General features: G+C 35.6%; 2 protein-coding genes across 7 annotated transcripts; both read left to right on the plus strand.

The window, feature by feature from the left end:
* The first annotated feature begins 7534 nt into the window (after positions 1 to 7534).
* Positions 7535 to 9042, plus strand: LOC122326186 (eotaxin-like). The gene is made up of 3 exons (XM_043220909.1): positions 7535 to 7621; positions 7893 to 8004; positions 8119 to 9042. Exons 1-3 carry the CDS (start codon positions 7558 to 7560, stop codon positions 8408 to 8410), a joined length of 468 nt encoding a protein of 155 aa, XP_043076844.1. The 5' UTR covers positions 7535 to 7557; the 3' UTR covers positions 8411 to 9042.
* Positions 9043 to 11190: 2148 nt separating this feature from the next.
* Positions 11191 to 14488, plus strand: LOC122357116. 6 transcript variants are annotated; one of them, XM_043256351.1, is made up of 9 exons: positions 11191 to 11352; positions 11683 to 11726; positions 12205 to 12373; positions 12506 to 12620; positions 12734 to 12921; positions 13084 to 13198; positions 13331 to 13524; positions 13660 to 13777; positions 14064 to 14488. In XM_043256351.1, the coding sequence occupies exons 3-9, from the start codon at positions 12283 to 12285 to the stop codon at positions 14260 to 14262; spliced, it is 1020 nt and encodes a 339-aa protein (XP_043112286.1). In that variant the 5' UTR covers positions 11191 to 11352; positions 11683 to 11726; positions 12205 to 12282; the 3' UTR covers positions 14263 to 14488. The 6 variants fall into 6 exon arrangements, with proteins under 6 accessions (XP_043112286.1, XP_043112297.1, XP_043112333.1 ...); XM_043256362.1 differs by having other exon boundaries at positions 12242 to 12373; XM_043256398.1 differs by having other exon boundaries at positions 12350 to 12373.

Here is a 14488-nt window from a genome sequence, read left to right on the forward strand (position 1 = left end):
ATGACTACAGCCCCATTGACTCACTCTGCCAATGCATTGATGAAATCAACAGTTGGATGTGCCAAAATTTTCTTCAGTTAAACAAGGAGAAAACTGAGGTCATTGCATTTGGAAATAAAGATGAAGTTCACAAGGTGAATGCATATCTTGACTCAAGGGGTCAAACAACCAAAAGGCAAGTCAAGAATCTTGGTGTGATTCTAGAGACCGACCTTAGTTTCAGCTGTCATGTCAAAGCAGTGACTAAATCAGCGTACTATCACCTAAAAAATATTGCAAGAATCAGATGCTTTGTGCCCAGGCAAGACCTGGAGAAACTAGTCCATGCCTTCATCACCAGCAGGGTGGACTATTGTAATGGTCTCCTCACTGGCCTTCCCAAAAAGACCATCAGACAGCTGCAGCTCATCCAGAACGCTGCTGCCAGGATGCTGACTCGAACCAGAAAATCAGAGCACATCACACCAGTCCTCAGGTCCTTACACTGGCTTCCAGTGATATTTAGAATTGATTTTAAAGCACTTTTACTCGTTTATAAATCACTCAATGGACTAGGACCTAAATACATTGCAGATATGATCACTATTTATACACCTAACAGACCACTCAGATCACTAGGATCAAGTCAGTTAGAAATACCAAAGGTTCACACCAAACAAGGAGAATCTGCTTTTAGTTATTATGCTGCTCGCATCTGGAACCAGCTTCCTGAAGAGATCAGATGTGCTGAAACATTAGTCACTTTTAAATCCAGACTCAAAACTCATCTGTTTAGTTGTGCATTTACAGAATGAGCACTGTGCTGCGTCCGAACTGTGCTACTTTGCTTCTTTTATTTTAAACTGTTTTAAATCAATCTCCTTTTGCTTTAAATTCAATTTATCTTAAATCAGTGTTTTTATTTTATTTTAATTTCTTTTATTGTTATTTAAATCTTGTAATTATTTTATTTCCTCTTTTGTAAAGCACTTTGAATTACCATTGTGTATGAAATGTGCTATATAAATAAACTTGCCTTGCCTTGCCTTGCCTTGCCTTGCCTTTGGTCTCAGATATTCTCGACCACAGCACAAGGTGTGTTTTCATGTTCTTCAGACTGCGTCTTTCTTGAGGCTCTCATCACAGAAGAAAGTCAAGCAAGAAAATGTATTCGTGCATGTTGGGTTTCTATGCAGTTCTGCTGCTGTGGCTTCTGGTCTCGTACTCAACGCAAGGTAGGTTTCACACTTTCTTACCAATATTCAGAAAGTCTTGTATCTGCTGCCAATGAATGCATCACTGCTGAAGTTTTTTGTGATTAGTTTACATAAAAAATGTATTTTCTTTTACCTACAGCACTTGACGGTGCTTTTAGACCAGAATGTCTAACTACTACAGATACTAAAGTTCATCTGAAGAATCTAGTTGGATATACACTCCAGCACAAACCCTTGTTCAATGTAGATGCTGTGAGGTGAGAATTCAGTCAAATTGTTGCTGATTTATATTACGAACTAAATGTAGAATGAAAACTTTTATTTTAACTGATCTTGTTATATAATGTGATTGGGAAATTGTCATAACAGCCTCCTCTGTTTCATTCTGTAGGTTTCTTACAGTCAGTGGGAAAGTAATCTGCTCGAATGCCTCCTCACCATGGGCCAGAAAATCAATGAAGCTCCTTGATGCAAAGAACAGACCTCAGCCGGTATCAAACCGCAGCTCTGGTCATTCTGTGACAGAATATGCCGACCAACACAACAACAACTCAGACGTAACATGATAAACAGACTATTATCTGAATTAAAATAATTAACCAATTAATCATCTTGTACGAATAGGAAGAAAGCAGTTTTCCATTAAAATGTACTGCAAAGTTCAAGAAAAGTACTTATGTACTTTAGTACTTATGTTTAGATATAATGCCCAAAATATGTATATGTGCTTATTTACAGCTTATAACACCGATATGTACACCTTCAGTGGAGAACTCACAGAAAATCGACGTAAGAAGATACGCAACACAGAAAACAGAAATCCCGAGAACCAAACCACTGGAGCAGGATTGGAGAGGATCTTCTAAAACCACAGAAACATTTCAGCTGGGTGGCCTGGCATGGTAGGAAGAGAAAGAGGCAGAGGCCAACATAAGAGGACACACGACACAAAAAACACCAGAAAACAGCACAGAATTTCCCATCTCAAGAATCAAATCACATCGGAGAGGATCTACTGAAGCCACAGAGATTTCTCTGAATGTGCCGAGAAAGGAGGAAGAGGTAGAGACAGAGCCTTTATTGACTTCATCAACCACAATGATTGAGCCATATTTTAGTTACTTTTGCTTAAAAGAGTTGGGGTTTTAGTTATATATTTTGCTGTCCTAACTAAGTGAACAGTTCTGCATGAGCAGTGCCAGACAACTATTTAGATTGTATCTGTATTTATTTGTATAGAACCGTTTTGGCAAGCAGTGCTAGTTTAACCACATAACTTGTAATGAAAAACTGTGCGGACAAGATATTTTTAACGTTACATTAAGAAAAGGATGTACTTTTTGTAATCAGCAAAGGTTTGTAGTGATTCACGCTGCATTACAGACAAATGGGGAGCTGTGTGCAAAGTCTGACTTGTGAGGATCGAGCCCAGCCTCAGTGACATTTGACTGAGATGGCAGCAACAGTTGAGATTGTTCAGTCCAAATAACAAATTATCACCTGATAATCAGGAGCTGATGGGAAGGTTGTTGAAAAATGTCCAAGGTTGAATGTAGCAGGAATGCTTATCAAGATTAACATAACTGTGAATACAAATATTCATCTTTTTATGACACTGGACTGACCTGCAGATATGGGTTTTAGTAATGCATATATAATCATTTGCATTAACTTGAGTGTATTTTGTGATGACATCTTTTATTTTGTAGTTTTGCTTTGTTCCTGGTTCCTTTTTGATTGTTTCAAGGTGTATGTTAGTCCCATTGCCCTCTTGTATATAATAAAGCGTATCATATCTAATCATATGAAATCATATCTAATTTCAAATTATATATAATATAATATTTCATAAATGTCAATATTTTGAGTGTGATATTTGAGTTTCCAAATTGGGCATTTGGGTGTTTCGCAAATTAAATAAAAACATAATGCAAAAACGATCCGATCTACACGCTTTAATTCCTTATTTGTACAACTTTAAATTCTTTATTAAAACAATAAATACATCAAAATACACTGTCAAACCACTCTAAACAAATGACTTAATGAGCCTGGAGTTGTAAACACTTATGACTCCTGTGTTCATTTTGGCGTCTCATCTTCACATGGTTGGGCATTTAGTTTCATTTTGTAACATTCATAAAACACAACATTTGGAACATGAGGTACCTTTATGCTACACTGATTACTTTCTCATAAGAAAAAAAAAAGTACTACCGCAAGAATCTGATATGCACTCTTATATGATACTACTAGCATGATGAAAAAGCCCCTAAATGTGGTGGGGAGGGGGGAAGAAGCAGACCACCATGACCTAAAAAAAATCAGGAAATACATCAACCAGAGTTAAAAGTACAGCAAAGTATAATTTGTCGGTTATAAGTGATGCTATTAATTTTAATAAACATTAGGCCTGTATTAAAATCACCTGTTTTAAATGCAGATTATGGTTAATGTTCTCCTTTCCCACTCTGATGGTTTATAAATGCGTACATATTGATTATCTTGTACATTTATGTCGCAATATGGAATATTTTGTGACCATGTAATTATTAATAAAAACCTTGACCAATAATCTGGGTAGTGGTTTGTTTAGTATTACCCAAGTTTTGCGTGAGAGTGGAGTCGTATCGGTGGGCGGTTGTTCCATGTGTCCCAGTTTAGGGCTAAGCTTAAATAGACGGCGTCTTTCTTGAGGGTCACATCACAGAAGACAACCTTAGCAAGAAAATGAATTCGTGCATGTTGGGTTTCTATGCAGTTCTGTTGCTGTGGCTTCTGGTCTCGTACTCAACGCAAGGTAGGTTTCACACTTTCTTACCAATATTCAGAAAGTCTTGTATCTGTTGCCACTGGATACATCACCGCTGAAGTTTTTTGTGATAGCCTGCATTAAAAATTACAATTTTCTTTTTTACCTACAGCACACGACGGTGCTTTTAGATCAGAATGTCTAACTACTACAGATACTAAAGTTCATCCGAAGAATCTAGTTGGATATACACTCCAGCACAAACCCTTGTTCAATGTAGATGCTGTGAGGTGAGAATTCAGTCAAATTGTTGCTGATTTATATTAAAACATGAACTAAATATAGAACGAAAGCTTTGTTTTACCTGATCTTGTTATATAATGTGATTGGGAAATTGCCATAATAGCCTCCTCTGTTTCATTCTGTAGGTTTCTTACAGTCAGTGGGAAAGTAATCTGCTCGAATCCCTCCTCACCATGGGCCAGAAAATCAATGAAGCTCCTCGATGCAAAGAACAGACCTCAGCCGGTATCAAACAAAAAAGCGGTTCCTGTGAATACTTCCACCACAAATAGAACTCAGTCATCTGCACAGATTTAAACGAAGACCCCTTTGGATGAAAATTATTGGTTGAACTGTATGATATAGCATTTTCGTAATTTTATATCTGTTTTATATATATACAGCATATATATTTATAATTTGTATTTTATTAAAATAAAAAATGCGATTATGCATTTTTCTTTTCCTTTTATGTAGAAACAATGTTTTCAAATAAAATAAAATCCTCTGTATCAGACTACTTTGAAGTGATTGTTTAATCCAGTAAAGTATCTTTAAATTACAATTTTATTTTATTTTTCAAAAAATAGTTTAACTTTAATGTTAGTTTCTTCTAACAGATTTATTTATTTGTGTATTCATTTTATTAATAGCATTTTACAAAATGTAAAAGATAAATATAGTACAGTAATTTAACCACTTATGAGTAACGAAACGTCTTAGTCAATGACAAACCAGATCTAGATGCTGCTGACTAAATTCTGCCCTGCACTGTAACTGAAAACATGAAAACTGCCCAAGCATTAGGAATTATACAATACTTTTGGGGTAAATTTAAAGAATATGCCTTGAATAGACAAATAAAATACAGTGGTAACACTTTATTTTAAGGGATTATTCTCGCCAGTTGCTTATTAACATGCGTATTACTATTGGCTATTTATAGTACATGTATTCCTCATATTTTAGATCCCTTAGTCTACCCCATACCTAAACTTAACAACTACCCTAACTACTAATAAGCAGCAAATTATTACAACATACAGTTATATATTTACATATATATTTCATAGTAAATGCTTACATAAAAATACCCAACAACTATACAAAGGCTACTTTGACTGACACCACTCGCTACATCGGAGATATTTCGGCTTTAGTACTAATAGCATGTTACTTTTAGTTACACTGACTAGCTTTTTTACTATTTGCACTTAATGTCAATGCTATTTGTTGCACTATTTACACCGAGTGTCGTATATGAACAGCGCTTTTGCGCTAAGTGTAAATTGCTGCTGCATTTAAATCTAGCTTTAATTGATCAAATTAAGATTTTTATTATTTCGTATTCGAAACAAGGAGGCAGAGCTACAATGGAATTGTCTAACTCTTCTTCTAGCACGCACATAATCAATTATTATGCGCTTTAGTAGGTCATTGTTTTCTAAACACCCACTTCCCCGATTCTGAGGAATTGCGAATGTCCTCATTTCTTTCCTGTGGTTCATTTGGCCAGTCATCATCTTGCATACCTCCTTGCGGTTTTCCAGCTGTGCTAAATAGCCAGGTTTAACACTCATGGAGCACAGAAAGAAGCGAAAGATTATTAAGCTTGGAAAGCATCAATCAAGTTAAGCAACAGAAGAACACATCCAGAATAACGCTACTGGACACTGCATCCTACTAGACTAGCTTAGCAGATGCTTAAACGACTTATAAACAAAGAACATTTTAAGCGATTTTTAAAAGATTACCTTATTGATGAACAGTCAAAGACTACATGATGTGATGGAAAAGTACACGTGTGGCCCTTTATGATGCTCCATAACTGCTAAAATCAAAGGCACAGTGCTTTCCATATTAGTAGTAGAGAAGGTGTGAGAGAGCAAAACCTCATTGTAAGAGCTCCGTATGTGGGTTCACAGTGGGGACGTTGAGCATCTGCCACTGCATGAGTGTCGCCGACCAAACTGTAGGAGGAAGAACCTCTTAATGCATAGAGCTAGCATTGCTTTGATGGGGTTTCCCCCCTTTGTTTAGTTTCCACGTATGTTATTTCCAAGACATGCGCTTTAGCTTTAGCTTTTAGCTAAACAAATGCTATATGAAACCAAATATTCTATGTCATTTATCGATTGATTTAGTGGTATAACAGACGTGAATGCATCTTTGGCAGATGTTGTATGTGTGATGACACAGGAAGTACAGTCATGTGTAGATAAGCCGAGGAGCAGTTTCACATGTGAGGGTTGTGTTTGGTTTAGAGTGACGGTGAAAGTGTACCTGTGGCTTATTGACAGATGAGATGTTTTATATATTTGCATGCGGTTTGTCTTTTACCCCTCTCATTTTCCTCTCTTGTTGACGGTCCACTCTTTTGTTGACCTTCAACTGATCGTAACGGAACAGCTTATTATTTGACTATGTAAAACCCATACTACTTATTCTGTATTTTACTTCTGACAGATTTGATTGAAAATTGAGCGCAGTGTTTGGTGGGAAAAATAAAAAGGTATTGTTTTAGGCTAAAAATTAGAATAGCTTCAGTGGGAGAGTGTTTCCATAAAAATATTCATATTTGCATGTATACAGACAACTATTTTAAATGGTAGTCTATTAACATTTCAAAATGCTTTCGAAAAATGTACAAATCTTACCAATCCTAAACCTCTAAATAGTGTAAATATGCACACTTGGTTACTAAGTGTTCCTGTATCTTAAACGGTACATGGCGCTAGCAACTTCAAGTTGTGGGTAAAATTACCTGAAAATGCATGAACTGAAAAAATAATAAATAAATGCACCTTACAATGTGAGTCGCTTTGGATAAAAATGTCTGCCAAACGCATGTTGTGTCATTCAGACCTCTGGGGATTATTTATCACTTTATTTAATGACTTTTATCCCAGACTGTGGGTGAATAGGTCTTGTCTGTGGCTGAAGACCACTTTCAGTCATTTCTTCCGTTTAAGTTTCTATGTAGCCCCAATTAAAACCATTCGGTAGCTATCATAGCTTCATTTCTGTAATAAAAAGAGAGGAAAAGTAACAACAAAACTCAAGAATAAATTAATAATGATTTCCAGATTAGTAACTTTGTTGTTTATCACTCTGAGCACTTGAGATTTATTATAACAGCTACTTTATTCCAGTCTGTGGGAAAATAATTAACAGCAGACAGTCATGTCTTCCACTGGTCCGCCATGTTACCACAAATACCAGTATGTACAGACTATGTATAGAAGGTAGGCAGATGTGTGGTTTCCTCCACATTTATTAATCTCATCCAAGTTGGTCCGAGCAGTCTGGCCAGACGACGCGATCAAGATGATGCTGATTTTCACAGCTTGTGTTTTTTGGGCGATTCTCGGGTCCATCGGTGTGTTTGCTGGTAAGTTTTTCTCTGTCAATGAGGCGCATTTATGACTTGTGGTATGGTGTGAAACAAAGTGAGAGTAAAGTTAAAGCCTGTGCATATGTGGTTTTGAGACTTTACCTCTGTATACTCTGCTGTACAACCGAGTGCTTTTGTGCGCATATAACGGAATATAACGGAGAATATAATGGAAAGTTTGCACTGAAACCAGAATATGAAGTATATGAAATTAAACAGGGATTAATCATAGCGATTCATTTGTCAGCATTTGTTTTTACATGTACAGATGAACGTCCAGTGAGCTGTTGCCTTAAAATAGGACGCAGAAAAGTATCCTTGGACAAAGTATTGAACTACAGAATGCAAATTAGAGGACTGTGTCCCATAACAGCAGTTGTGTAAGTAAACTACAATAGCAAGTTATTACTGTTGCAAAAATGACAGCAGAAAGATTTGAATTTGAAGTTTCCTCTGCTATAAATCCATAAGAAGTGTATTCTTTTGCTTTCCAGGATCCAGACAGTATCTGGGAAACGACTCTGTTCCGATCCTAGCAGTGACTGGACAAAGAGAGCAATGAGGAAGGTGGATGAAGCAAAGAAGAAGACCAGAGAGCAGGATCCTGTACCTACAGAAGGAGCATCGGCAGAGAGGAGCAGAAGAAGGGCAGATGCAGTGACAGCAACAGAACTGCAACTAAATAGCCAACAGAGTGACAACATGACAAGTAAAAGGAACAGCAAAATACAACCACAAGTGGGACCCAAAGAAATGAAGAAAATGTGTAAAAGTAAAAAAGTGTAAGAACAAAAACTGTGAAAAAATGTGCTAAAAATGTGTTTGGGCTCAATTTACTTTTCATTAAGAAGAGGAAGGCTTTTAAAACTGTGGGTCAGGGAGTGAGTCACTGTTTGCCTCTTTTGGTTTAAATGATTCATTTCACATTGCATGTTTAGTTTTTTATGTTTTTAAAGTTTAGTGTTACAAATCACGCAAGCAAATCTATAGTTTGGTTATCGCCAGTTTCCTCTTGTCACGCTCGTTTCTGTATTAAAAGAGCCAATGCTTCATTCTTTCAGTTTCTCTCATATTCAATAGCACTTCATTGTCATGCACACTCATAATGTAATTATAACGTGATTAATACTGCATGCGAATAAAAGAGATACAAAGTGAACACAAAGAGAATATGATTTTACTATGCGATTTATGATCTTGGTAATTATAACTGCAGTTGTCACGCCATCACTGCCGTCACCATCCGAACCTGTCACATGGTGACGATGGTCATGCTTCTGCCTTAGGAATCCCTTGATCTCCTGTATCATTGAAAGGAAAGCACTATTATTTTCTTTCATTCATTATCTTTTGTGTTGGAGTTGCTTCCTATGTTTGATCCTATGGCTGATTGCCGATTCCTGTGTTATTTTATTAAAGACTCACCCTTTTGAATTTATCCTATGTCAGCCTCCTCAACCAGAACGTGACCGCAGTAAAACACAGTGTTAAGATTGTTCATGTTTTTATTTGTTTCTTGGCATCAGTGTATACACCTAACTGCATGCACCACAATCATAATACGAATAGTGTTAATAGAAATGTATATTTAAACAGAAGTAAAACTATTTCATTATTGTGTATTTTGATTATAATAATGGTTATTGCGTTGGTTAATGGTTAAATCAGTTACGCAGATAACTTGTGGTCTCTCTCACACACTTTATTTAGCTTTTATTTTATGTATTTATTCATTTCTTTTGCATGCCAGGTGCCAGACAAGAAGACCTGTCACACTCTCCTCAACACTTCATTCCAGCCAGGACTTCCACACAATAAGAAGTGTTACACATATTCTGTAATAAATGAGTATTGAATGCATTTGTTCAGATCCAGATAACAGCTGGGCTAAGAAAGTAATGACAATAGGATAGGAAAAATCAACTGAAAAAGGAAACTTCCAAAGAAACTTTTGCATATGTTACATGTACAAGAAACAGGATCCCAACTACACTTGCAATACAAAGAATCACCACTGAGGGTAAGATATCAGACAACACACGCTCTTCATGGATAATGTTCAAACTAAGTTTATATATATATATATATATATATATATATATATATATATATATATATATATATATATAAGATGGCTTGACTGACTTTTAAATCTATCTCTGTGTGTGTGTGTGTGTGTGTTTTGGGCTATCTATAGTAAATTGTCAAAAACTATACAGAAAGGAAATATTTTATTTTTAATTCAATGAACACCAATAACAAAGCACCAAACCAAAAGAGTAAAATAAAGTAACAAAATAATAATAATAAGTTGCAAAATGGCAGAAGTGTATGACTCTGACCCAGCATTTTGGATTTCCAAGTGTTACACTTCAATTTAAAGGCATAAGCGCAATTTATGTACAGTATGTTGAGAAATATATGCAAATATGCTCACAGACCTCCTGCAGTACCTTCATGGACCCCCAGGTGTCCATAGCCCCCCATTTAAAGCCCTGAATGTAACCTTTAGCCCAGCAAAATGTTTTTGATGTTTTACCTCGCATTAGGAGTGTGAAGTTATAAAGGTGCTGCTCATACTTCTAACTGCTCTTCTGTGCTCTTCTGCTCTTCAGTCAGTATTGTACAATCAGTATATTTCAGTAATACTATGCATGCACATTGGGGCATTTATCATTGGCATTTATTTTCCGGTGTGCTGTGTTGTTGTTGCTGTTTTTCTCTAGAGAGCAAAGGACAAAAACAAAATTGCTGTCTCAGATATTCACATACACTGACAGTTGAACAGATCAAATCTTTTATAATCCCTCCAAACTCTTGTCTCAGATGTAATGTAAATTTACATTGCATGTTACGATAGCAATCTTGTACTGATTGTTGGGTTGCTGCCGCAGAGTAGGATGACATGCGGTGTATTTTCCACAGGTTCACCACTAGGCAAAACAGACATACATGCACAAATCTAGAAAGTACCTGGACCAAGTGGGTTGTATGCACAATACAAAACAAACTTTCAAGACTGAAGGGCACACAAACCAGATGTGGGAACCATTTCCTCCTAAATATTTTTACAAAGCTGACTGCATTACTTCGCTAGAGCACATTGCTAGTCTTGTGGAGAAACAGTTAATCAGCTGGAAATAAAATACAAATATAAACATGAATACATGCATGCATAAACCTGCAATTTGCTTCCAGTCTGGAATACCCAGGTGGAAAAAAGTGCACTACCATATTTAAAGTGCTCCATATTTCCACCCACCGATTGTGTACTTAATATATGTACAATTATTATTTAGTTATAGTTTTTGTTCAGTTTGAGCTGCTAAGTCTGCTAAAGTAATCACACACACACACACACACACACACACACACACACACACACACATACATATATACACGTGTCTACATATTCGCTCATTTACAGATTCAAAACCGTGAAGAACAAAACAACTTGCTCTCCCCCAAAGAGTTGGGTCCAGCATTACACACAGATCTTGAACGGCACAACCAGGTGCGGAGGAGAGAAAGGCGATCACTTGCCACCCGCTGCTGTGCAGCAACATACCGACACACTGAAACCTGATGTCTGTACCCCTCCCCTGCCTTGTGTTGAGAGCTAGATATGGTGTAAAACGTATTCAAAGTGGTCTTATTGTATTCCTCCAATTAAGTTGTTATTGTCAGTGTTAAACTACATGCCTCTTTGTACTGGAAGGTGGAGGAAGGTGGGTGCCATTTTATTTCTGTAAACCTTTTTTTCTCCTGTCTTTGGTTAGTTAGGGAGTTAGTGTACATGTCTGTTGTTAATTTTCTTTTGTTTTGTCAGTTTAGATCGTTTTACTACTTAAGTAGTCAGTTCCTTTTATTTATTATTTTGGCCTTTACTTCTCCTGAAGTCCATTTTGACTCATATTTAATTTTGTAAATAAATGCTTGTGTTTTTTTTGCAACTTTTTTTTTTTTTACTTCTGTTGTACATATAGAAGCAGGGGACTGTTGCACTCATCCCAACTTATTTTTTTATGTTTACTTTTCCTGTTACTCCTTTACCCTAGACCCTTATATCTGGGACGTAACAACACCACGGTAAAACATATATGTATGTTTCGTATGCATGATTTTGTAGCAAATATTAGTTTTTACTAGATGTTAAATGTCTAAGGATGTTTTTGTTGTCTTTTCTGTATATTTTGGTAATAAATATTTCCAACACAACTTTGGAGACATAAAAGTAAGGATGGATCATATATATATATATATATATATATATATATATATATATATATATATATATATATATATATATATATATATATATATATTTTTTATTTATATAATTAAAAACATCACGCCGTTTTGTTCTTAATTATCCAGATCGTTTATTCTGTTTTCATGGTATGCGTCCAAGAAAACCTATTTTACCATGTTAAAAACATGGTAATATGGTGCTTTTTTTTTTAAATTGTGTACTGTATTTAAAGCTAATAGGGATAAGTTAACAGCATATAGTACCGGCATTGTATACTCTTTTAGAGTCAGTAATAAGGGGCTATTTATTTATTTTATTTATAACAAAGAAAAGTGTTCAGGGTGGTGACTTTTGTGGTCTGAAAGACTTCCTTCAACATAGACCCTTCAGCCCAGCAGAAAGTTTCATGATCAGAAGTGTGCAACAGAACAAGATGAAGTTCACTCTATTTGCTGGCTCTCTTTTGTTTATAGGATGGATGAGTGTGGTCTTAGCAGGTGAGATTTATTTATTTAATTTCCTCTTTGACAATGTATTTGACAAAGTAGCTTAAGATAGTGTGTGTTTGTACGTTATCCTGTGAATGTAATGATTATTTATCTCAAAACAATGGTGTGCTTCTCCAATAGAGGATGGGCCTCCACGAGACTGCTGTATTGCTGTGTATAACACCAGAATATCACCTGAAAACATTTTGAGCTTTACTTCACAAGATACAGCGCTATGTCCTGTCGAAGCTGTAAGGCAAGTTCAGAACTTTTAGAATCTATCAAAATATGCAGTTTTACACAGATTAAATGTATGGCGGATAATTAAATGATGAAAGCTAAAATGTCAAATTTTTCCCCCATGTACAGATTTCTGACCAGATTTAACAAAGTTATTTGTTCAGATCCTGAAAGCATATGGGCTAAGAGAGTAATGAAGATAGTGATAATGAGAACAACAACTACATCTGCTATGTGCTCTACAATTACAACAAACACGAGCCCAAATACAGTTACAACAGACATAACATCGGGAACAGACACCGAGATCAGCACAAGTACAAATGTACCCTTTAGTCACTTTAGAAACATTCACTCGACTGAAATGTAGAGAAGTTGATCCGACAGTGTGGCTAATGAAAGAGTGCACATGTGTATAAATCTAATAATGTGAGAATAATGGTTACTCCCCACAATACAGTTATGTGCTTTTCCTTTAGGTGATGGCCGTACGGCAGACTGCTGTACTACTGTGACAAACATCAAACTACCAGTTGAAAATATTGTGCATTATGACATGCAAGAAGCAAACCTATGTCTTTTCAGAGCTATAAGGCAAGTCCAGAGTTATTGTAATATATACCAATTTGAAGATTTACAGAAACTCTGAAATAAATGTGGATAATGAGAGCTAAAACATCACGTTTGTGTGTCAGTTTTTGTTTTTGTTTTTTTTCTATTCTTTAGATTCCACACCATTAGAAACATAATTATTTGTTCAGATCCAGACAGCATCTGGGCTAAAAAGGCGAAGGGGATAGTGGATGGGAGAATAACAATCAAAACATCTGGACAAAAGGCAGAGATCAGCAAAACAACCATCCGGTCAACTTCAGTGACCAAAGACAAACAAGATTCATCTGTGAGAACTGCGACAACATGTAAGATGGGTGAAATGATAACATATAGATCAGCTGGTGAGACAGAGAATGTAGGCTCATAGTGAGATTAGAACCAATGTCTTTGTGAAATACTGCTTTATAAATAATAAATCTTGGCATCTGCTTTTATTACAGTCACACCATCTACAACCAAGGACTGCTGCTTAACTGTAACAAAAAACAAACCAGCGTTTCATGAAATTGTGGACTACAGAATTCAAGAAATGCCACTTTGCTCTTTAAGAGCTGTGCTGTGAGTTTAGCACTAAAATAAAAATCTTCTAAATATTATATCTCTTATTTACATGTACACAATAACATTTGTTGTTGTTATTATTTCTAGTCTTCATTTATTATTCGATAAATGTTCTAATTTAATGGAGGCTTAAAAGGCTTATAAGTAAATGGAGTAAATGGAGGCTTGTTAGTCTTAATATATATATATATATATATATATATATATATATATATATATATATATATATATATATATATATATATATATATATACATACATCTACACATTTGCTTATTTACAGATTCATAACTGTGGAGAACAAGACACTTTGCTCTTCTCCAGTAGAAGACTGGGTCCAGGATTACATTCAAAACTTGAACAAAAGAAGAAAAACAACAGAATTTACCACCAAAAGAATAAAAGACCAATATAAAAACACCAATAATCACTTTTGTCTAAAGAAAGAAGAAGTTAAACACTTTTGTGTCACGCAGCTTTAAAAAGTCTGGTGGAAAAGCTTGTCCAACAAGGTCTGTATAATATTACCAGGATAACCAACAGCTAAGTCTAATAAAGACTTAGTTAAAAAAAGTCTTTATTAAATACATTTTACTCACATTGTCATGATTTGTATTCTTTTTTATGAAGACTTGTATTTTTTTTCTTACATTTATTTTAAATAAAGTATACAGTAGTAACTAGTAACACATCTTATTTGTTCATATT

This window comes from Puntigrus tetrazona, chromosome 2 (assembly GCF_018831695.1).
Source record: "Puntigrus tetrazona isolate hp1 chromosome 2, ASM1883169v1, whole genome shotgun sequence".
NCBI lineage: Eukaryota > Metazoa > Chordata > Actinopteri > Cypriniformes > Cyprinidae > Puntigrus > Puntigrus tetrazona.